This window comes from Sturnira hondurensis, unplaced genomic scaffold, assembly GCF_014824575.4.
Source record: "Sturnira hondurensis isolate 20B ecotype Veracruz unplaced genomic scaffold, ASM1482457v3 Scaffold0021756, whole genome shotgun sequence".
NCBI classification, from domain to species: domain Eukaryota; kingdom Metazoa; phylum Chordata; class Mammalia; order Chiroptera; family Phyllostomidae; genus Sturnira; species Sturnira hondurensis.
Window position 1 is genome coordinate 84,625 of NW_028094387.1, and position 21,801 is coordinate 106,425.

The following is a 21,801-nucleotide window of genomic DNA, read 5'->3' on the forward strand; positions in this document are numbered from 1 at the left end:
GAAGGGGCTGAAAAGAACTATTCCAAGTTATGAAATCTGAAGACCTACAGCCAAGATTGCTCTATCCAGCAAAGCTTTCATTCAGAATGGAAGGACAGATAAAGTGCTTCTCAGATAAGGTCAAGGTAAAAAAGTTCGTCATCACCAAGCCCTTATTATATGAAATGTTAAAGGGACTTATCTAAGAAAAAGAAGCTAAAAAATATGAACAATGAAAGGACAGCAAACTTACAGTTATTAACAACCACACCAAAAAAAAAAAAAAAGCAAATGAAGCAGACAGCTAGATCAGGAGCAGAACCATAGAAATAGAGATAACATGGAGGGTTAGCAACAGGGGAGTGGGAGGAGGAGAAGGTACAGAGAATAAGCAGTATAGACGGTAGGTAGAAAATAGATAGGGGGAGGGCAAGAATAGTAGGGGAAATATAGAATCTAAAGAACTTGTGACCCATGGACATGAACTAAGGGGGGGAATGATGGGGGAGAGGATATGCAGGGTGGAGGGGAATGAAGGGAGGAAATGGGACAGCTGTAATGGCATAGCCAATAAAACATATTTAAAAATACTTTCACTCAAATTTTTATTTTGGGTTTGCTTGAGGGAGAATCCAAACATCTGGGAATATACCCTATAAATGATCTTTACACATATGTAAAAAATGACATGTATTCAATTTATTAATTCAGCATTGTTTTAATCACAAGAGATTGGAAATAATATCTCAAAAGGAGACTGAATATTATGATTCATCCACACAATAGAATACTATTGAGCTGAATAAAAGAATGAAGATGTACATTACATCTTTATGAAAAAATATCTGAGCTATAGTAATGAAAAAAGCAAAATGCAGAACAGCATAAAAATGTGTGCTATCATTTGTGTAAAAGGTGTGTGTGTGTATGTGTTTGCATATGTCTTTGTGAAGGAGACCTGAAAACACATAGACTTTACTGCCCTTTCAAAATGACAAATGACTGCGGTGACCAGGGTGGGAGACTTTTTACCACACAGCCTTGCACATCTTTTCACTTTTGTACTATGAATAGGTTTATCAATTCAAAAAATGAAAGTAATGTTAAAATAATAAGTGAATAGGCAAAGGGAAGTGTATCATTTCTCAATGGACATATTTAGCTCTAGTGTGGAATGGGTTTGGAGAGGCTCCTGTTGTCTGACCAGATCCTGGTTCCAGCATGGCATCTCCACAAGGTCTTGGTCCCAGCTCTACAAGTTTCTGCAGGTCTATGTGCACACCCACAAAGGGAGTTCTCACATCCTTCAGCAGGGAGGGCATCTGTTGCTTTCCCTTTAAATTTACCCACAAGAGCTACCATAACCTCTGTCCTGGAGGAAGGCTGAATGGCACCTTCACTCAAACATAATCAAGTCCAAGCAATTCCCTATGCCTGAGAGCATTTGCTGAAGCCACCTGCCCACCCATGGAAGAGACATCTGAATCACGCACATGACCTTCATACACTCACATGCACACACACACAAATGGAAATTAAAAACTAAGCAGGTCTTTCCTGAGTGAGACATCACCACCCCAGCCTCCTACTGGACAGATGTGTCTGTCTAGCAACCTGCATGTTGGTCTAGCCAAGGTCCTGCGTGCTTCAGAAGAGGCCACTTCATGAAGAAGGAACTGTTATTGGGGTGGAGCAGCTTCTGGAGCAGCTTCATTCATCATGTCCTTGTACTGCCGTTTGAAGAAGCCAAGCTGTGGGAGCAGGGATAGAGGAGTAAAGACCACTGAAGCCAGGGGAGTAAATGAGGGCCATGCAGGCTAGGAGGGGGGAAAGAGAGACCAAGAGATACGAAGAATAACATGGCAGAATGTAGAAGGGACCTGGGGAAAGTGGAGCAGGGAGGGAGATGGCATCAATTTTGAGGCCAGGAAAGAAAGAAATATAAAATGTAAGAAGAAGAAGGAGAACTCATCCTCATATAGTGGTCATTCTGTACTAGGGAGCACTCTAAGTGCTCTGCATATATTAACTCAATTACCTTCATAAAATGGGTATTTAAATGCTCATTTTACAGCTGAAGAAACTAGGGCTCTATAACTAAGGCTCTAAACTAAGGCCACAGGTCAAAAAGCTGGCAGCACTGCTGGGAGTCAAGTCCAACAGTGAAGCTGCTGAGTGAGAAGTGGCAAGGGGGACAGGAGCAAGCAGGAAGAGAGCCTCAAGTGAATACCTTATACAGTCCAGTGGCGATGAGGGCAAGGAGCACCAGCCCCCCCACAGAGCTGCCCACAATAAGCGGTACAGGGTCATGTACTTCATATGGCTCCACTTTGGTCTCTGTCTGAGGCAGGGAGAGGGGAAGAGAGGTGCATCAAGAGAGATAGACTCTGGATTTCTGGGGCTTCCCCAGCCAGATTTTGTACACACTCTGAACCTAATAACCAACCCTTCCTTATGTCCCCAACCTTAGCCCTCACTCCCCCCTCCTCCACCTCATCTCTTTCAATCTCTCTTTCTCTCTCAACACAGACATCTGCACAATTCCCAGCCTCCCCTCCTCCTTCCAATAGTCCCTCTGTGCCTGAGACAGATACCTGGGCTCTCACAAATGCCTCCTGTCCTGGAAGCAGGGCATATGTGGAGTCATTAAACAGGATCTCTGCTGTGCTCACAACCTGAAGGTAGTTATGTGAAGTCTGTGGGGCAGAGAGGATGGGAGCTAGAGCCATGTGCCCCCTGCAGTATCACATCTAGACTGGGTGAGCCTCAGGGCCCCACATACTTTGATATACCAGTCAAATGAGAGGTTGCCTTTGAGGGTGACATTGAATTCTTCCTGGCCGCTAAAGGACTGGATGTCACACTGGATTCTCTGACAGACAGCAATGGAGCAGTTCTGGGGAAAGGAGGAGAGAGGAATGATGACTAAGAAAGCTGGATGCAGAAAACACTCCATGCACTCCTCCCACTCACTTGAGAGACAGTGTTGGGCACCAACAAGGGCACAATGCTGAGTCTGCAGGTAGCCCTGAAGCTGTAGTTACACTTATTCTTACCAGCACTGGGGTCTTCTTAAGCTCAGCCACGAAGTCAGAGTGAGGAGGAACCCTCTCCTCAGTGTGGCAGGCACTGGATAGGTTCTGAGGAAAGAGCAACACCATGGAGAGAAGTGAAATTTCCTGGGCCCACCCTGAAGGAGGGTGAGAAGTCCTGGGTCCAGAAGAGGGTCAGAAATGGCTCCAAATTCCAACAGACTTTAGGAAAGACCTGTGGAGGGAAGAGTTGAGCCTAATCCTCAGGCTCAGCTGGGCTTACCTGGGAGAAGATGAACTGCAGTTGATCCCACACAGTCACCTTGTTCAGCTGGATGGGAATCAAGAAGGCCACACTGATGGGGAGGCTCCTCTGCCCCAGGTTCTTGAACTGCAAGGGGTTGGGGGGCTGGTATCAGGGCTCTGGCCTTTTCTGTAGCTACAATCAGCCTCCCACTCCTGACAACCCAGGACACCTGAGTAAGGCCTCACAGACCCAGGTCCCCTGCCACTTGATGCTTTCTGGGAGGCAGTCAAGTTTAGCAATTAAACACACATACAAGGGCCAGATAGGCTGGTCCTAAGTGTTGGATCATCCACTTACTGTTGGTTACTGTGGGCATGTGTTTTTAACATCTTTGAGCCCATTTCTTCATCTGTAAATGGGATAATGACAGTGCCTCTGCCACAGAGTTATTATGAAGATAAAATGAGTGAACATACATGTTCTGCATCCTCAGATTAAACCAAGTGTTGGTGGAAGATGTTCAGAAAAAAAATGTTACATTGTTGCTGCCATGTACTATGTAGTTAGGCCTATAACAGTTGCCTAACATGTACAGACTTTTTTCTTGTCATTATTCCCTAAGCAAGACAGTCTAACAACTATTTACATAGCATTTACATTGTACTAGGTATTATAAGTAACCTAGAGATGGTTTAAAGTATACAGGCAGATGTGTATGGGTAATATGTAAATACTGTACAATACCATTATATCTCAGGGACTTGAGCATTCACAGATTTTGGTAATAGGGGAAGAGTCCTGGAACTAATCCCCCATGGATACCAGGGCATGACTGTATGCACACATGTATGTGCATGCTTGAGTGCTTTGTGGGTGTATAGAGAGTGAGCCTGGAACGGAACCTTGCACACAGCAGGCATCTGATGCATGCTTCCCATTCATTTCTGCACTCCAGCACATTGGTTTCCCTTCCCGGCCCCATCTCCCCACCTGATACTGATGCTTTATAACATGGCTGGTCTTCTCTGAAGCTGTGAAGTTGAGATATTTGGTGGAGTCCTCATGGCTAGAGGTATAAAGAAGGGGCAGGAGGTGACAGAACATCAGGAGTGTTCTGGAAAAGGAGTCTCAGGCTAAGTGTATAAGGGAATAAACAGACACATGAGTAATGCCAGCCCGGAGAGTATGTGAGCAGGATGGTGTGCAGGGGGCAATGTGTGTGCCAGTTTGGGCCATACAAACACACATACACACACACAAACACCCATGCATGTATATCCTCAGACACACACAGCACACATGTGCACAGACTCACACACATATACATCGTGGGCCATGTCCAGCCCCAAAAGCCAGCACCTGGTGACCACCATGTAGACAGTATATTTCACAGGCAGCTCCAGCTGGAATTCAGTTTTGTTGGTCCTCGGCATGTTGTTCTCACTGAAGTGAAACAAAGAGCTCTTTTCTTCTCCCTTTTCTCCTCCCTCCACCTCAAACCAACAACCAGGTTCTGGTGTTTGTAAATCCTAAACACCACTATTTTCTACTCACTGTCTCTACCTAGTCCAGGCCCATCTCTACTCACCTGGATATCTGTGGTGCCTTCTTCTCCCTGGTCCCTGAAAAATGCTCCCACCCCAAATCCCAGCACTCCTGGAGAGTGATCTTTCTACCATGCAAATGTGACCATGTCACACCCTGGTTAAACTGCAAATTTCCTAATAAAACCCATTAGTCAGTTCATGACACTGACAATCTCTCACCAACTCCTTAAATCCTACATCATGTGCTCAGGCCACATTTAAACACAGTCTGATTTTTCCAGTCTCCAGGCTTTGGTTGGTCCACTCTTCTGTCACTCTGTCTTCATGCCTATCCTCAATGTATGTCTTTATTTGGCAAACTCACAGCCTAAACATATCTTCTTCGGGAATCTTCTCTGAACACCAAGATCTCAAGAATCAGTACATAGTTCATTTCATGCTGCATTGTAAATGCCAGCTTTCCTGTCTGTCTGCCACTAAATTATAACCACTGTGAGGGCAGTAACCATGGCTGTCTTGTCCATCCATGTCCCACAAGCACTGGGCACAATGCCTGGCACATGTGAGTGTTCATTCAGTGTTTATTGAATGAATGAGCCAAAGGAAGAACCAAAGTCCAGTGGGGAGAGGGCAGCTGTTCACCCTGGGCAAAGGGCTGTGACTGCAAAGTGGAGGATACCTGTGGGAGGCCAAGGACAGCAATACCTGCTCACATTGGCCTTGAGAAGTAGTCTGTGTCCAAGGGAAGCATAAGAGTCCACATCCAATATGATATTAAAGGTGACCTGGAGTTGGAGAAAAGAGAGACTAACAAGAATAGGAAAGAAGAAACAACCCAAATATTCATTAACTGAAGAATGAATAAATAATATGCAGTGCATCCATAAAACAGAATATTACTCAGCAGTAAAAAGGAATGAAGTTCTTCAATATGGATGAAACTTGAAAACAGGATGCAGAGTGAAAAGCCCAACACAAAGAACCACACATATAAATATGATTCCATTTATATGAAATATTCAGAATAGGTGACTCTAGAGACAGAAAGTAGGTTTGTGGTTGCCTAGGGCTGAGAGAAATAGGAGGACTGTGCCTGATAGCTATGGGGAGCAGGTCATTTCTTGGGGTAAGAAAATATTCTAAAATTGATCATAGTAATGGATGTACAACTCTGTGAACAACCTAAGAGCTTCTGAATTTGTATACTTTAAATGGGTGGATTGCATAGTATATGAATTATACCTCAATAAAGCTCTTTCTCAAAAAAAAAAAAATAGAGGAAACTCTGCCCTGGCTGGTGTGGCTCAGTGAATTGAGCACCGGCCTGTAAACTGGCCTGTAAAGCCGGTTTCATTCCCAATCAGCGCACGTGCCTGGGTTGCTGGCCAGGTCCCCAGTAGGGGGCACATGAGAGGCCACCACGCATTGATGTTTCTCCCCCTCTCTTTCTCCCTCCCTTCCCCTCTATCTAAAAATTAATCAATATTTTTTTTTAAAAAAAGGAAACTCTACTTAGAAGAAGAGAAGAACTCAGAAGACAAAGGAGAAAAGGTGAGAAGGAATCCTCAGCCTGACCTCTGAGTTGCCTGGGAAGAGGGGGTGGTTTATGCTGCAGGTGCTGCTATGCAAAGTCTCAGGCCCTTTGGTGGAAGGGGAAGACTCGCAGTTCACACGCCAGGATCGCCATGAGGGCTGGTTCTGGAAGGCAAGGGAGGCAAAGGTGAGGATGTCAACCACCAGCCATGGGGACCGAGAAAGCAAAATCAGATGGAGCCTGAGAAGAATTTAGCTACCTGGATCCCTGACACTGCCCGATAGGACAAGCCAGGTGGGTAGAAAAAGGAGACCTCAGTCCTGTAGGAGTCCTCGCCTTGGTTTCTCACAGTCAGCATCACATTGAAATCCCGGGGACCACCCACGACCAGGGTGTCTAGACTTTGGGGAGAACAAGCCAGGATATGAGATGAGGACTTCCTTGTGAGAAGTCTGCTCTATTGAGAAGGAGGCTTAGACACTTGGAGAGAGAAGACGGTGGATGGGGAAGACACACAAATGCCTCCAAAGCAGCTTCTCTGTGCCATGTCAGGCTCCTTCAGAGGCCAAGAGAATACCGGGGCACCAGGTCTTGGTGTAGGCTTGGAGGTAGCAATGAGAAAAGGACACTCACTTCTTAAAGTTGAAGGTGATGCTGAGGTCATCTTGACAGACACTGTCATTGCCACAATTCTTCTCAAAAGGAAACTGCAAAAAATAGAATATGATAAAACATTAATGAAAAGAGATAATAAAATGATGTGAAATGAAACAATAAAATATAAAATGAGTTTCAACAATCTTGGCCTCTGGTCCCATCCATGCCCCTGCAAGACTCACCAAAGCTGTGAAGAGTCTCTGGGCATCCACAGCTAGAACTGGCCGGAGGTTCCCAAAAGAGGGCAAAGGCTGCCCCACCAGAGAGAAGTTGAGGCGCAGGATAATGGGGGTCACTGAGTCCTCTACACAATCCTGAGAGATAGTGGTGGTTTGTGGGGTCTACCTTCTCAGCTCCTTAAGCCCACCCCATACTTGGAGGACCCAGGAGTATGGCTACCCCCTGCTTACCGGTAACCATAGCTTCAGTGTCTCACATTTCTGATTCAGCCTCAAGTCCTGCGTCTGTCTGCGTGTGCTGTTCTTTGTCTCATCAAAAATGGCCCGAGGATGTTGGCGACTTGGGTCCAGAGCCAGGTCATATGTGACAATGCTCTGGATCTCTCCTGAAGAGGCAGGGCATCACAGTGGTGAGAAGCCTGGCTTTGGAGTCAGGCAGGCAGCGGTTTGAAGCCCAGCTCCTCTGCCCACAGTTATACAACTTTGGGCAGCTAAGACCTCTCTGAGTCCCAATTTCTTGTTTTTGAACTGGGGGCAATAACTGTACTTTCACAGTGGTGAAAATGAAATGAAATGGTGTCTGTAAAGCACTTAGTGCAGTGCCACATAGTAAGTGCTCAATAAATGGTAACTATTCTGTTACATATTGGAAAATTAAGTCCCAGAAAAAAATAAATAATTATTCTGGCTGCCTTTAACTTTTTTTTCATTGCCTTTGGTCTTCAGCAGTTTGTACTTTGGTATAGTACAACGTAGAATGTGTGTACACCAGTGTAATATACCATGGTATGGTTTCCTATATATTTATCCTGCTTTGATATGGTAGAGAATTTTGATGTCTTTCATCAGTTTTAGAAAATTGTTCACCATTACTTCTTTAACTGTTGCTTCTTTCTTATTCTCTCCTCTCTTCTCTTGGAAATTCCAATAACATGTTTATTAGATCTTTCACCATGTCCCATATGCCTCTAATGGTTTCTTTCTGTTGCTTTCATCTTTTGCTCTCTGTATATTAATCTGGATGTTTTAAATTGCTTTACCTTCCAGTTCACTAATTCTCTGTTCTGCTTCTAATCTGCTATTAAATCTGTTTATTGAAATTTTAATTTGTTAGTGTGTTTCTCAGTGCCAGAGTCTCCATTTGACTCTATTTTATGAATTTCAAGTCTTTTCTGAAGTTCTTCATCATTTCCTCTTTTTTTATTTTTTTTTATTTTAATTGTTGTTCAAGTACAGTTTCCCACCTTTTACCCCCATCCCAGCCCACCCTGCCTCTTTTTTCTTAAAGACAATAATTAGAGTTATTTTTTAAATTCCTACTTGATATCTCTAATTTATGAAGCACCTGTGAGTCTTTTTTTATTGTCTATTGTTTCTTCTGGTTGCTGGACTCAATGGACATTGTCCCAATAGAAAGACTAAGTTGCTAACAGAGGCCCCTCCCAAATCTCTGTTTCCCCAGCAATGGGCAGCTGCTGAATTTCTGCTCAACTCTAGCTCTACAGTTGCTCTCTTCAACTGTTCCTTGGAGTGTTGGCTCACATGTGTATAACTTAAGAGTCAGCCAATGCCTTGAAAGGAATGTCTATGTAAATTTGGGGGTTCTTTCTCAGCAATCCTCTACGTATCAAGACTGCTCTCAATCTCTATTCAAGCTGGCTGCCCCAAATTCTGACTGCTGTCTCCTCAACTCATTAAAATTACTGCTAGAAACCTACTTTTATGATCTCCTCCTATTTCTCTCTAGTAGTACCAGTACTATTCCTCTACCCCCAAGCACAAAGTCACTCCTTAAGAGTAGAAACAAAGGAAGAAGGCAAGTTCGTTTTGATAAAATGCATGTCTGAATGCTTTGTGAATTTGTGTTTAGCTTCATCAATGCCAACTCTCCCTTAAATGAGTTCCCAGTTTTAAAAAACGGCCCCAGTTAATTCATAGGTGGGAGGCCCTTGGTTACCTGGAGAACTGAAGAGAGGAAGGGAGTGCCACATGCTTACTTGTTCGATGGGGCTTGCTGTGCCTCCCCACCCAGGTAGGGAATCAGCTGCTTACTCCAGCCAAGCTTTGAGAAGGCTGTTGGAGCCTGTGAGCACTTTGTTCTGAACTGCCAAAAATGCTGAGAAAGCTGGGCTACCTGTTAATTTCCCCAGTCATTTAACCTGTTGAGATTTACCCACCGGGCTCACCTTGTCTCAACCGGTCCTTTGTGCTCTTGAGGACATGGAGGCAGACTCTGACCTCCCCAGCATTTTGGCCTCTCACCACATGTTCCTGACACTCAAACACACTCCTCGCCAATTCCCTGGGTGTGAAGACCATGGTCACATCAACATTCAGCACAGGTTGGGACCTGTAGAGACACCAAAGGGCCACCAAGGGTCTTCAGACAGTGAAATTGCTCCTTAAAGGGAAGATAACCTAGTGTGCTCAGAAACAGAGTCTCACCTGAGCAGCAGTACATGTCTCTGGGCCCCGACAGCCAGGTCTACCAATCCATCCATTGTGAGGTCCTGGCCCCCACTCAGTGACTGACCAAAATACTGGAGTGTGCGTGACAGCTGGGAGCCTGTAATTCTCTAGTAGAAAAGAGGAGGGGAGAAAGGAAATGGGAAAGAAAGGGAAGTGTGTAACTCAGTTGCCCAGGGTGACTCAAGGAGAGATTGTCTGGACTTCAGTCAAGTGCCATTTTCTACAATTTCTCAAGAAATTAGGGCAAGTGTTCAGCATTAGGCCACAGTTTTGAGGTGGCCAAAGTTTCCATTAATTACCTGGGTTTTTGAGGGAAAACAAATAGTTTACAGAAAAGAAGTAGCATAGCAAAAGCATGCAGTTTGACTCAGCTGAATCTCATTTATATGGTCAGGATAGGGCAAACACTGAATATTGATCTAACCCAAAATTATTACTTAAATATAAGGAGTAGGGGGAGGAGTGGAAGGTGTGTGAATATGTGTGGCAGAGGGGTCTGAAAGGACTCAGTCCTCACCTCCCATGGTGAGAAGTCAATGCCAAAACAGAAATCAAAAAGCAGCAAAAAAGTCATGTCAAGTATGGAAAATCATTGAAAGTGGCTTCCTCAAATTAAGGGGAAATATAGATGAAACCATAGTGTAGGTATGGAAATCATTGTTTTTCATAATCAGCCTTTAAGAACAATTTTGACTCTCTAGTCTATGTGTAAGAATAACAGCAAAATAAAAAGAAATTTTGTATTTTTGTCATGTACTTAATGCCACTCAACTATATACTTTAAGGTGGTTAAGATGGTGAATTTTATATCATCTATATTTAACCATGATTTTTAAAGTGATCTTGTCAATTGAAAGGAAGCATGGGATACTGGAAATTCACTATATCTTAATTTTAAGTGGTGTTTATTTGGGTTCACAGATATGTAAAAGTTCATTAAGATTTGTGTGTTTACAGCATGTGCATCATAAATCAAATTTTTTGAGAAAGAAATTATTGTATTCCATTGGCATGAAGTTTTGTTTTGAAATTATGTATAGTGTGGAAATTGGGAAAGCCATAGTCTATTTGCTTGTCCAAACACTGAGCACCCCCTTCCAGCCACAATCATTGGGGGAAAAAAGTAAAAAATGCAAACAATAGAACAACAGGATAGCATGAATCCATTTTGCATTCGTTGTTAATTCCAAAGTCTACAAGGTATGTGTGCATATGTATGTGTGTATGTGTGTGTGTGTGTGTGTGTGTGTGCAGACACATAAACTATACTCCCCCTAACCTTGTCCTCCTTTGTAGGGTAAGTTATGGTACAGATAAGGGGAAGTGGGGCTTTCATGGTTCACTTTAGATTTATACATTTATACAAGTATGTAAAGCTTTTGTAATAAAAATAAAGTAAAACCACAGGCTTCAAATTCCGTTTACAAAGAGAAGCAACAGGTACCAAAGAGACATAATTATAATACACAATTGTGAAAAGAGGCTCCATTGGTAAGGCAGCTGTTCTTAGCCTTGGCAACAACTAATGAGCCTGTAAAAAATACTGGGGCCTACCTTGTTCTAGCACAGGCAAATCTAATCTGTGGTAGAAAATAATCAGTATAGTAGTTTCTTCTGGAATGAAGTTGGTCAAAATATGGGAAGGGACAAGAGAGAACTTTCTGAAGTGATAATGATGTTCTGGATCTTGATGGGAGAGCGAGTTGCAACACATGTATGCATTTGTCAAAAATCTTTGAATGGCTAAAGATTTCTGCATTTCCTGTCTGTAAATTTTATCTTAAAAATAACAGCAAGCAGACTTCAGGCTAAGATGGAGGCCTAGGTAGAAACACTGTGCCTCCTCACACAAACAAAATAAGGACAACAAAAATTTAGAAACAAAAAACAACCAGTACTGACAGAAAATTGAACTGTATGGAAGTCTGACAACCAAGGAGTTAAAATAGACACATTCATGCAGACTGGTAGGAGGGGTAGAATTGGCAGCCAAGTGGAGAGGGGTCATCTCAAAAAAAAGCAGTGGCTGGCGGACCCAGGGCATAGAGCAGCAGTGGGTGGACCCAGCAAGGTGGCGGATTGTGGAGGGGCATGGCACACAAAGCAGCTGGTGGACCAGGTGGTCCCGCATTTGGGTGCAGATAAACCAGGTGAAACTAAGGAGTGAGACAGACTGCACAACCCAACACTCCAGCTCGGGGAAATAAAGCCTCAAAACACCAATTGAAAACACCTGTGGGGGTTGAGGTGCTGGAATAGACTCACAGCCTCACAGGAGAGTTCACTGGAGAGGTCCACAGGATCCTAAAACATACACAAACCCACCCACATGTAAATCAGCACCAGGAGGGCCCAGTTTTCTTGGGGGGAGCAGCAAAAGGGACTGAAATCCAGCAGAGAGTGGAGCAAGAGCCATTGTTCCCTCTTAGACACCTCCCCCCAAAACAGCGTCAAAACCCAGTGATTGGGTTGCACTGCCCTGATGAACATTCGAGGCTCTGCCCCTCACTATGTAACAGGCAGGTCAAGACAAAAAAAAGGACCCAAATAACAAAACAGATCAAAGCTCCAAAACAAATACAACTAAGCCACAAAAAGATAGCCAACCTATCAGATGCACAGTTCAACGCACTGGTGATCAGGATGCTCACAGAACTGGTTGATTTAGGTTGCAAATTAGATGAAAAAATGAAGGCTACACTAAGTGAAATGAAGGAAAATGCACCGGGAACCAATAATGATGGGAAGTAAACTGGGACTCAAATCAATGGAGTGGACCAGAAGGAAGAAAGAAACAACAAAACAAAAAAGAATGAAGAAACAAGAATTCAAAAAAAATGAGGAGAGGCTTAGGAACCTCCAGGACATCTTTAAACGTTCCAACATCCGAATTATAGGGGTACCTGAGGGGGAAGAGGAAGAGCAACAAGTGGAAAACTTATTTGAACAAATAATGAAGGAGAACTCCCCCAATCTGGCAAAGGAATTAGACTTCCGGGAAGTCCAGGAAGCTCAGAGAGTCCCAAAGAAGTTGGACCCAAGGAGGAACACATCAAGGCACATCATAATTACATTAGCCAAGGTAAAAATGAAGGAAAGAATCCTAGAAGCAGCAAGAGATAAGGGGATAGTCACCTACAAAGGAGTTCCCATCTGACTGTCAGCTAATTTCTCAAAAGAGACCTTGCAGGCAAGAAGGGGCTGGAAAGAAGTATTCCAAGTCATGAAAGGCAAGGACCTACAACCAAAATTATTCTATCCAGCAAAGCTTTCATTTAGAATGGAAGGACAGATAAAGTGCTTCTGAGATAAGGTCAAGTTCAAGGAGTTCATCATTACCAAGCCCTTATTCTATGAAATGTTAAAGGGACTTATTTAAGAAAAAGAAGATGAAAGACATGCATAGTAAAATGACAGCAAACTCACAACTGTTAACAACCACACCTAAAACAAAAAGAAAAACAAACTAAGCAGACAACTAAAACAGGAACAGAACCACAGAAATGGAGATCACATGGAGGGTTAGCAACAGGGGAGTGGGAGGAGGAGAGAGGGGGAAAAGGTACAGAGAATAAGTAGCATAGATGGTAGGTAGAAAATAGACGGGAGGGAAAGAATAGTATGGGAAATGTAAAAGCTAAAGAACTTATAAGTATGACACATGGACATGAACTAAAATGGGAGAATGTGGGTGAGAGAGGGTGTGCAGGGTGAAGGGAAGTGAAGGGGAAAATGGGACAACTGTAATAGCATAATCAATAAAATATATTAAAAATAAAAATAATAACAGCAAGCAAATACCGAATTCTAGTTAACCATGTACATGCTGAAATATTTGCAGGTGAAGTGGACTGATGTTGCAACTTACTTTGAAATGCATTAAAAATAAGATGGACTGTATAAAAAGAATGGATATGTGATCAAGTAAATCTAGGAAAATGTTCATTGTAGATTCTAGGTTGTAAGTATATGGACGTTCACTGTTCAATTCCTTCAACTTTTCTTGTAAATTTGAAAGTTTTCTAAATTTCCTGAGAGAGGAGCCCTGTGTGACTAAACAAGTCACAACCCCATGAGGCATGCAGTCCTGGTAGGGTGACCAACTATAAGGGTTTCCTGAGATGGAAGACTTTCAGTCTAAATCCAGGACAGATGTAGGCAAACCAGGATTTATGGTTACCTTACCAAGTCTGTGATTCAGAAAAAAGGAATGCCAAATCCCTACACTTCCAGCTTGCCATTTATCACCCCTATGCCTAATCTCCTCATCTGTCTACCACAGATACTGGTGCCCCTAGGCACCTCCTGCAGTTGTGGTAATATTAATCTAGAGTTGAGCAGTTTTTGAGGTTTATGTGAAGTGTGTTATTTATTTTTGAAGGTTCTGAAAGGAGTAATGGGAGAATGAATCTGGCAGCTGTGGGAAGATTTAATTAGAAAGGGACAGATCAGTAAAGAGGTTACTGTCATGACAGGGACAGTGATGAGGTCTTACCTGGCTGTAGGAGGGGCTGATGCCCAGTCCTGAGGTCCCATGAAACAGGTAGACAGCACCCTGGTTCTCCTGTTCTCCCGGGGCTCCGATGGCCACATCTGTCAGCCTGTCCCCATTCACATCCCCCAGCACAGTCAGGGCTGTCCCGAAGCGTCCCCAGGGGTGGCCCTGCTCCCCACGGAGAATGACCTCACACTGCCACCTAGCTCTCTGCAGAACAGAACCAATGCAACCCCTCAACCTGGGCAACCCCTCCACCCCACACCCAGCCCCACCCAGCCCAGGTCTGGTCATCAGCCACTCACCCCGCGGGGCAAGGGGCACACAGACACCTGGCCCCCCCGGGCCGGCTCGTAGTAATAGGGAGCCCCAATGAGGACCAGGTCGGAGCTGCCATCTCTGTCCACGTCCACGGAGCACAGGGAGGCCCCAAAGTAGGAGCCAATCTGAAAGAGACGAGGCCAGGATCACATACCTCTTCCCAACTAAAGCAGAGTGTGGGAGTTTTCTCCCTGTGAAGAAAAAACGATGCCTGCTGGGGAAAGCCCTTTATAGCAGATGTGATCCTGTATATGATTCATGATGAAATCTCATTTGAATGTGCTAACAGAGAGCGGCGCATATTATACAGCTGATGGGCAGTGAATGAGGATTTTACCTCAAATGGTGTTGCAGGAAGATTATTATGATAGCAAAGAAGAGCCTGGCTGGTGTAGCTCCATGGATTGAGTGTGGGCTGTGAACCAAAGGGTCTCCGGTTCAATTTCCAGTCAGGGCACATGCCTGGGTGTCTGGCCAGATCCCCACAGGGGCCATGTGAGAGGCAACCGCACATTGATGTTTCTCTCCCTCTCTTTCTCCCTCCCTTCCCCTGTCTTTACAAATAAATAAATAAAACATTTAAAAAAAGATAGCAAAGAAGAAGTTGGATTGAAAACTACAGACAGAAAAGCCTTGGAAGAGCTAACAGGGTATCTTTTCAATACATAAAAGTCTTTGGGTGGGGGGTGGGTAAAAAAATCAAAGCTGGCAGTCTGGCTAATAAGGAACAACTGACATGGATTAAAAATAACTATTACTACAGAAATATTTTTGTGTGATGAAAAAATAATGTCCACCTTTTTTAAAGATTTTATTTATTTATCTTTAGAGGGGAAAGGAAGGAGAGAAGGAGAGAAATATCAATGTATGGTTGCCTCTCATGAGTCCCCTGCTGAGAACTGGCCTGCAACCCAGGCATGTGCCCTGACTGGGAATCGAACCGCGATCGTGTGGTTCGCAGGCCCGTGCTCAATCCACTGAGCTACACCAGCCAGGGCTTAATGTCCACCTTTTAAAAGAACTTCAAAGATGTGTTAAAAAAACAGAACTATGTTCAACATCAATATGTAGAATTTGCCCACAGAATTTGTGAATTTAGTCATTCATTCATTCATTCAAAAGACAAGGGTTTGGAGATAGAGCCTTCCAGGGTGCTTGGTGCAGCAGGGTAGAACAGAGGGAACAGTACCAGATAAACAGGGAGATGTATGTTTACAGCAAATTCAAACTGGGGCAAGATCTAGGAAAGAAAACTGCAGGGGATGTCAAGACGTGGCTCACTGCAATCTGACTTCTGCCCCAAACAGCATTGAGAAAGGCCTCGCTGACAGGCCAACAAGAGCATTTAAGCATCATCCTGAAGTCAATAGGATTTTTTTGTTTTTAGGTCAGGTTTATTGGGGTATAATTTACTTAACAGCAAAATTCAATATTCTGCCCTGGCTGGTGTGGCTCAATAGATTGAGTGCTGCCCTGAGAACCAAGGGGTTGTCAGTTCAATTCCTAGTCAGGGCTCATGCCTGAGTTGCAGGCCAGGTCCCCAGTGAGGGGCATGTGAGAGGCAATCACACATTGATGCTTCTCTTCCTCCTTCTCCCTCCCTCCCCCTCTGTCTAAAAATAAATAAATAAATAAATAAATAAATAAATAAATATGTTTTAAAAATTTAATATTTTTATTATAGTTTTATGAGTTTTGACAAAACACATAGTCATGTTACAATCACCATGGCCAAGATATAGAATGATTTCATCACCCAAAAATATTCTTATGCCTCACTGTAATCAACCTCTTCCTTCAATCACCAGCGCATGGAAACCACTGATCTCTTTTCTGTCCCTATAGTTTTGCCTTTTCTATTACATTATATAAATGGAATTATAGAATATGTAGCCTTTTGGGTATGGCTTGTTTCACTAGAATAATGCATTTAAGATTCATACATGGTGCCCTGACTGGTGTGGTTCAGTTGTTTGGGCTTCATTCTGCAAAGCAAAAGGCTGCCAGTCTGATTCTTGGTCAGGGCATATGCCTGGGTTGTAGATTTGGCTCCAGGTTGGGGAGTATGCAGGGGGGAGCCGATTCATGTTTCTCTCTCACATTGATGTTTCTCTCCCTCTCTTTCTCCCTCCCTTCTCCTCTGTCTAAAATAAATAAATAAAATCATTTAAAAATGATTTTCAAAAAAATTCATTCATGGCGTGGTATGTATCAGTAATCCATTCTTTTTTATTCCATTGTTATGTACCACAGTTTGTTCAGCCATTCCTCAGTCAAGTGACACTGAAATTGCTTTTAGTTTTAGGTGATTATGAATAGAGCCACTAGAAACACTCACATACAGGTTTTCATGTAAACATCTGTTCTTATTTCTCCTATGTAAATAATAAATACCTAAGAGAAGGATTATTGGTATGGTAACTGCATATTGAACTTTATAAGATATTGACAGACTGTTTTCCAAAATAGGCATGCCATTTTCCATTCTAAGCAATGTTTGAGAGCTTTAGTTCCTACATGTCCTTGGCAGTACTTGATATTGCCAGTTTATTTTTTATGTCAACCATTCTAATACATGTATCTTACTGCAGTTTTAATTGAATCTCCTTAATGATTAATAGCATGGAACATGTGCTCATGTGCTTTTCTGCCATCCATATATATTTTTTGGTGAGGTGTCTGTTCAAATATTTTGATTATTTTTTAGATTGCTTCTTATTGTTGAGTTTTAAGAGTCTTTTATATATTCTAGATAGGTTCTTTGTCAGATACATAATTTTAAAAAGGCAATTTACAAATATTTTCTTTATCTGTTCATTCTCTTTTTTTATTTAACTTTTGTTCAAGTACAGTTTTCTTTCTTGTATTCCCAGCCCTGCCCCCCCAGTGCTCCCCACCCCCCTCCCATCTCCGCCCCCATCTTAGTTATTGTCCATGTGTTCATTCTCTTAATAGTGGCTTTCACAGAGAAAAATCTTTTCATTTTCATAAAGTCTTATTTATCATTTTTTCCTTTATAGACCATGTTTATAGTGCTATATGTAAGAATACTTTGTATAACACAAGGTCATGAAGATTTTCTACTGTTTTCTTCCACAACTATTGTAGTGTTATTTTTTTTCAAGTGAGAGTTAAGGTTTCTTTTTTTTAGTCTTTTTAATTGTTTATGCTATTACAGTTGTCCCAATTTTTCCCTTTGTCCCCTCCCCCAACCCACCCCCCATTCCCACAGTCAATCCCCACACTGTTTTTCATGTTTATGGGTCATGCATATGTGTCCTCTGCCTAATCCCTTCACCTTCTTTCAACCAGTTCCCACCAACCCACTGCCCTCCTACAGCCAGCCATCAGTCTGTTCCATGTTTCTGTACCTCTGATCTATTTTGCTTGTTCATTTATTTTGTTCATTAGATTCCAGTTATAAGTGAGACTATATGGTATTTGTCTTTCTTTTTTTATATATTTTATTGATTATGCTATTACAGTTGTCCCATTTCCCCCATCTTCATTCCCCTCCACCCTGCACACCTCTCCCCTACCATTCCCCCCCTTTAGTTTATGTCCATGTGTCACAAGTTCTTTAGATTCTATATTTCCCATACTAATCTTTCCCTCCCCCCTGTCTATTTTCTACCTACCATCTATGCTACTTAGTCTCTGTACCTTCTCCCCCTCTCTCCTCCTCCCACTCCCCTGTTACTAACCCTCCATGTGATCTCCATTTCTGTGGCTCCACTCCTGATCTAGCTGTCCGCTTAGTTTGCTTTTATTTTAGGTGTGGTTGTTAATAACTGTGAGTTTGCTATCCTTTCACCGTTCATATCTTTTCTCTTCTTTTTCTTACATAAGTCCCTTTAACATTTCATAGAATAAGGGCTTGGTGATGATGAACTCCTTGGATTTGACCTTATCTGAGAAGCACTTTATCTGTTCTTCCATTCTAAATGAAAGTTTTGCTGGATAGAATAATTTTGGATGTAGGTCCTTGCCTTTCATGACTTGGAATATTTCTTTCCAGCCCCTTCTTGCCTCTAAAGTCTCTTTTGAGAAATCAGCTGACAGTCTGATGAGAACTCCTTTGTAGGTGACTATCCCCTTATCTCTTGCTGCTTCTAGGATTCTTTCCTTCATTTTTACCTTGGCTAATGTAATTATGATGTGCCTTGGTGTGTTCCTCCTTGGGTCCAACTTCTTTGGGACTCTCTGAGCTTCCTGGACTTCCTGGAAGTATATTTCCTTTGCCAGATTGGGGGAGTTCTCCTTTATTATTTGTTCAAATAAGTTTTCCACTTGTTGCTCTTCCTCTTCCCCCTCAGGTACCCCTATAATTTGCATGTTGAAATGTTTAAAGATGTCCTAGAGGTTCCTAGGCCTCTCCTCATTTTTTTTGAATTCTTGTTTCTTCATTCTTTTCTGTTTTGTTGTTTCTTTCTTCTTTCTGATCCACTCCTTGATTTGAGTCCCAGTTATCTTTCTATCACTATCGGTTTCCTGTGCATTTTCCTTCATTTCACTTAGTGTAGCCTTCATTTTTTCATCTAATTTGCAACCTAAATCAACCAGTTCTGTGATCATCCTGATCACCAGTGTTTTGAGCTGTGCATCTGATAAGTTGGCTCTCTCTTGGTCACTTAAAAGTATTGGCTTTGACTTGTTCTTCACTTTAAGCCATAATTTTTTTGGTCAGGTCATCCTTGTTACGTATGAGGGGCAGAACCTTAGGTGTTCACCAGAGCAGGGCAACCCAGTCACTGGGTTGTGATGCTGTATGTGGGAGTGGGGTCCAAGAGGGAACAATGGCGCTTGCTCCACTCTCAGATTTCAGTCCCCTCTGCTGCTTCCCACAAGCAAATTGAGTCCTTCTGATGCTGGTTACCAGGTGGGTGGGCTTGTGTATAATCTAGGAGCCTGTAGATCTCTCCAACAAATTCTCCTGTGAGGCTGGGAGTCTCTTCTGGCACCTTTGCAATCAGTGCTTCTAGGCTTTATTTCCCATCGCTGGGGCCTTGGATTGCGAGGTCTGTCTCGCTGCCTGTTTTTGCCTGGTTTATGTGCATGCGAATGTGTGACCTTGGTCAGCCAGCCGCCTTGCACACCTCATCGGGTCTGCTCATTTCCTCCCTGCACACCCGGCTCTGCCAGCTACTGCCTTTTCATGCTGAAGCCCCTCTCTGCAGGCCGCTGACTCTACCCCTCTTACCGGTCTGGATGAATGGTTGTCGGATTTCCATACAGTTCAATTTTCTGTCTATTCTGGTTGTGTTTTTGTTTCTAAATCTTTGTTTCCTTAATTTTGGTTGTGCAAGGAGGCACAGTGTTTCCACCTATGCCTGCGTCTTGGTTGGAAGTCCATGGTATTTGTCTTTCATTGACTGGCTTATTTCACTTAGCATTTAGTCTCCAGTTCCATTCATGCTATTATAAAAGGTAGAATTCTTTTTTTTACTATATAGTATTCCACTGTGTAAATGTACCTCATTTTTTTAATCCACTCATCTACCAATGAGCACCTAGGCTGTTTCCAAATCTTTGCTATTGTAAATAATGCTGCTATGAACATAGGGGTGCATATGTTCTTTTGAATTGGTGTTTCATGATTTGGGGGGGTATATTCCCAGAAGTAGAATAGCTGGGTCAAAAGGCAGTTCCATTTTTAATTTTGTGAGGAAACTCCATACTGTTTCCCAGAGTGATTGCATCAATATGCATTCCTACCAGCAGTGGACTAGGGTTCCCAGTTCTCTACATCCTTGCCAACACTTATTATTTGTTAATTTATTTATGATGGCCACTCTGACTGGTGTGAAGTGGTATCTCATTGTGGTTTTAATTTGCATCTACCTGATGGTTAGTGATGCTTAGCATCCTTTCATATGTGTATGGGCCCTCTGTATGTTCTGCTTGGAGAAGTGTCTGTTTAGATCCTTTGCCAATATCTGTTCTAGATCTGTGAAATATGCCATTGGTATCTTGATAAGAGTTGCATTGAATCTATAGATTGCTTTGAGTAATACAAACATTTTAATGATGTTAATTCTTCCAGTCCATGAACACAGTATATGCTTCAACTTTTTTGTGTCTTCCTCAGTTTCTTTCTTCAATGCCCTATAGTTTTCTGAATTCAGGTCTTTTAACTCCTTGGTTAAAGTTGTTCCTATGTACCTCATTTTTTGTGTTGCAATAGTAAGTAGGATTGTTTTCTTAGTTTTTTTTTCTGATAGTTCATTATTGGTGTATAGATATGTCATCAATTTCTGAATATTGATTTTGAATCTTGCTACTTTGTTGAATTCATTTATTAGGTCTAGTAGTTTTTTGGTGGAACCTACAGGGTTCTCAATGTATAATATCATGTTGAAGGAAGCTCCCATAAGACTGTCAACTGATTTCTCAAAACTAACTTTGCAGGCCAGAAGGGAGTGGCACAAAATATTTAAGGTAAGGAAAAGCAAGGACCTACAACCAAGGTTACTCTACCCAACAAAGCTATCATTTAGAATCAAAGGAGAAAGAAAGAGTTTCCCAGGCAAAAAAAAGCTTAAAAAGTTCACCACAACCAACCAAGTATTACAAGAAATATTAAAAGGACTTCATTAAGAAAAGATCAAAAGTATGAAAAAGTTCTCATGCACAAAGGCAAAAATTTAGTAAAAGCAGTTGATCTACAAACTATAAAACTAGCACAAAGGTTAAAAGATAAAAGTAGGAAGATCATGTGAATGTACAACAATAAATTAAGAGATAAACACACAAGAAATTAAAACTCATGCCAAACATAAAGGTTGAGTAAAAATTATAGTCATTTGAGAATGTGTTTGAACCTCAATGACCATCAGCTTAAAAAAGACTGCTATAAATATAGCTTGGTATAAGTGAAAACCACATGATAACCACAAACCAAAAATCTATAAGAAATATACAAAAATAAGAGAAAGGAATCCAAACATGACACTATAGAAATTTATCAACACACAAAAGAAGTAAGCAAGAGAGTAGAAAAGGAACAGAGAACTACAAAGACAATCAGAAAACAATGAATAAAATGGCAATAACTGTGTACATATCAGTAATTACTTTAAATGTAAATGAACTAAATGTCCTGATCAAAATACACAGCATGATGGAATAGACAGAAAAAAAAGACAAGGCTCATACATATGCTGCCTACAAGAGACCCACTTCAGATCGAAAGACACACAAAGTAAAGGTATAGAAAAAGATACTTCATGAAAATAAAATTTGTTAAAGCTGGGGTAGAAATACTTACATCAAACAAAAATATACATTAAAACAAAGCTTGTAGCAATAGACAAAGTAGGACTTTTCATAATGATAAGTAGA

General features: G+C 42.1%; 1 protein-coding gene across 2 annotated transcripts in view; it reads right to left on the reverse strand.

The window, feature by feature from the left end:
- Positions 1 to 1,318: 1,318 nt before the first annotated feature.
- ITGAM (integrin subunit alpha M) overlaps positions 1,319 to 21,801 on the reverse strand; it is a 67,987-nt gene continuing 47,504 nt past the window's right edge. For both annotated transcript variants that reach the window (XM_037033645.1, XM_037033644.1), the window contains 18 exons: positions 14,445 to 14,585; positions 14,140 to 14,349; positions 9,621 to 9,751; positions 9,362 to 9,525; positions 7,407 to 7,561; positions 7,179 to 7,310; positions 6,973 to 7,046; positions 6,599 to 6,740; positions 6,381 to 6,503; positions 5,511 to 5,590; positions 4,618 to 4,701; positions 4,249 to 4,324; positions 3,295 to 3,402; positions 3,036 to 3,119; positions 2,762 to 2,875; positions 2,574 to 2,675; positions 2,210 to 2,320; positions 1,319 to 1,730 (listed from right to left, as the gene is read on the reverse strand). In XM_037033645.1, coding sequence (XP_036889540.1) covers positions 1,659 to 1,730; positions 2,210 to 2,320; positions 2,574 to 2,675; positions 2,762 to 2,875; positions 3,036 to 3,119; positions 3,295 to 3,402; positions 4,249 to 4,324; positions 4,618 to 4,701; positions 5,511 to 5,590; positions 6,381 to 6,503; positions 6,599 to 6,740; positions 6,973 to 7,046; positions 7,179 to 7,310; positions 7,407 to 7,561; positions 9,362 to 9,525; positions 9,621 to 9,751; positions 14,140 to 14,349; positions 14,445 to 14,585 — 2,103 coding nt within the window. In that variant the 3' untranslated portion in view covers positions 1,319 to 1,658. The remainder of the gene's footprint in view (positions 1,731 to 2,209; positions 2,321 to 2,573; positions 2,676 to 2,761; positions 2,876 to 3,035; positions 3,120 to 3,294; positions 3,403 to 4,248; positions 4,325 to 4,617; positions 4,702 to 5,510; positions 5,591 to 6,380; positions 6,504 to 6,598; positions 6,741 to 6,972; positions 7,047 to 7,178; positions 7,311 to 7,406; positions 7,562 to 9,361; positions 9,526 to 9,620; positions 9,752 to 14,139; positions 14,350 to 14,444; positions 14,586 to 21,801) is intronic.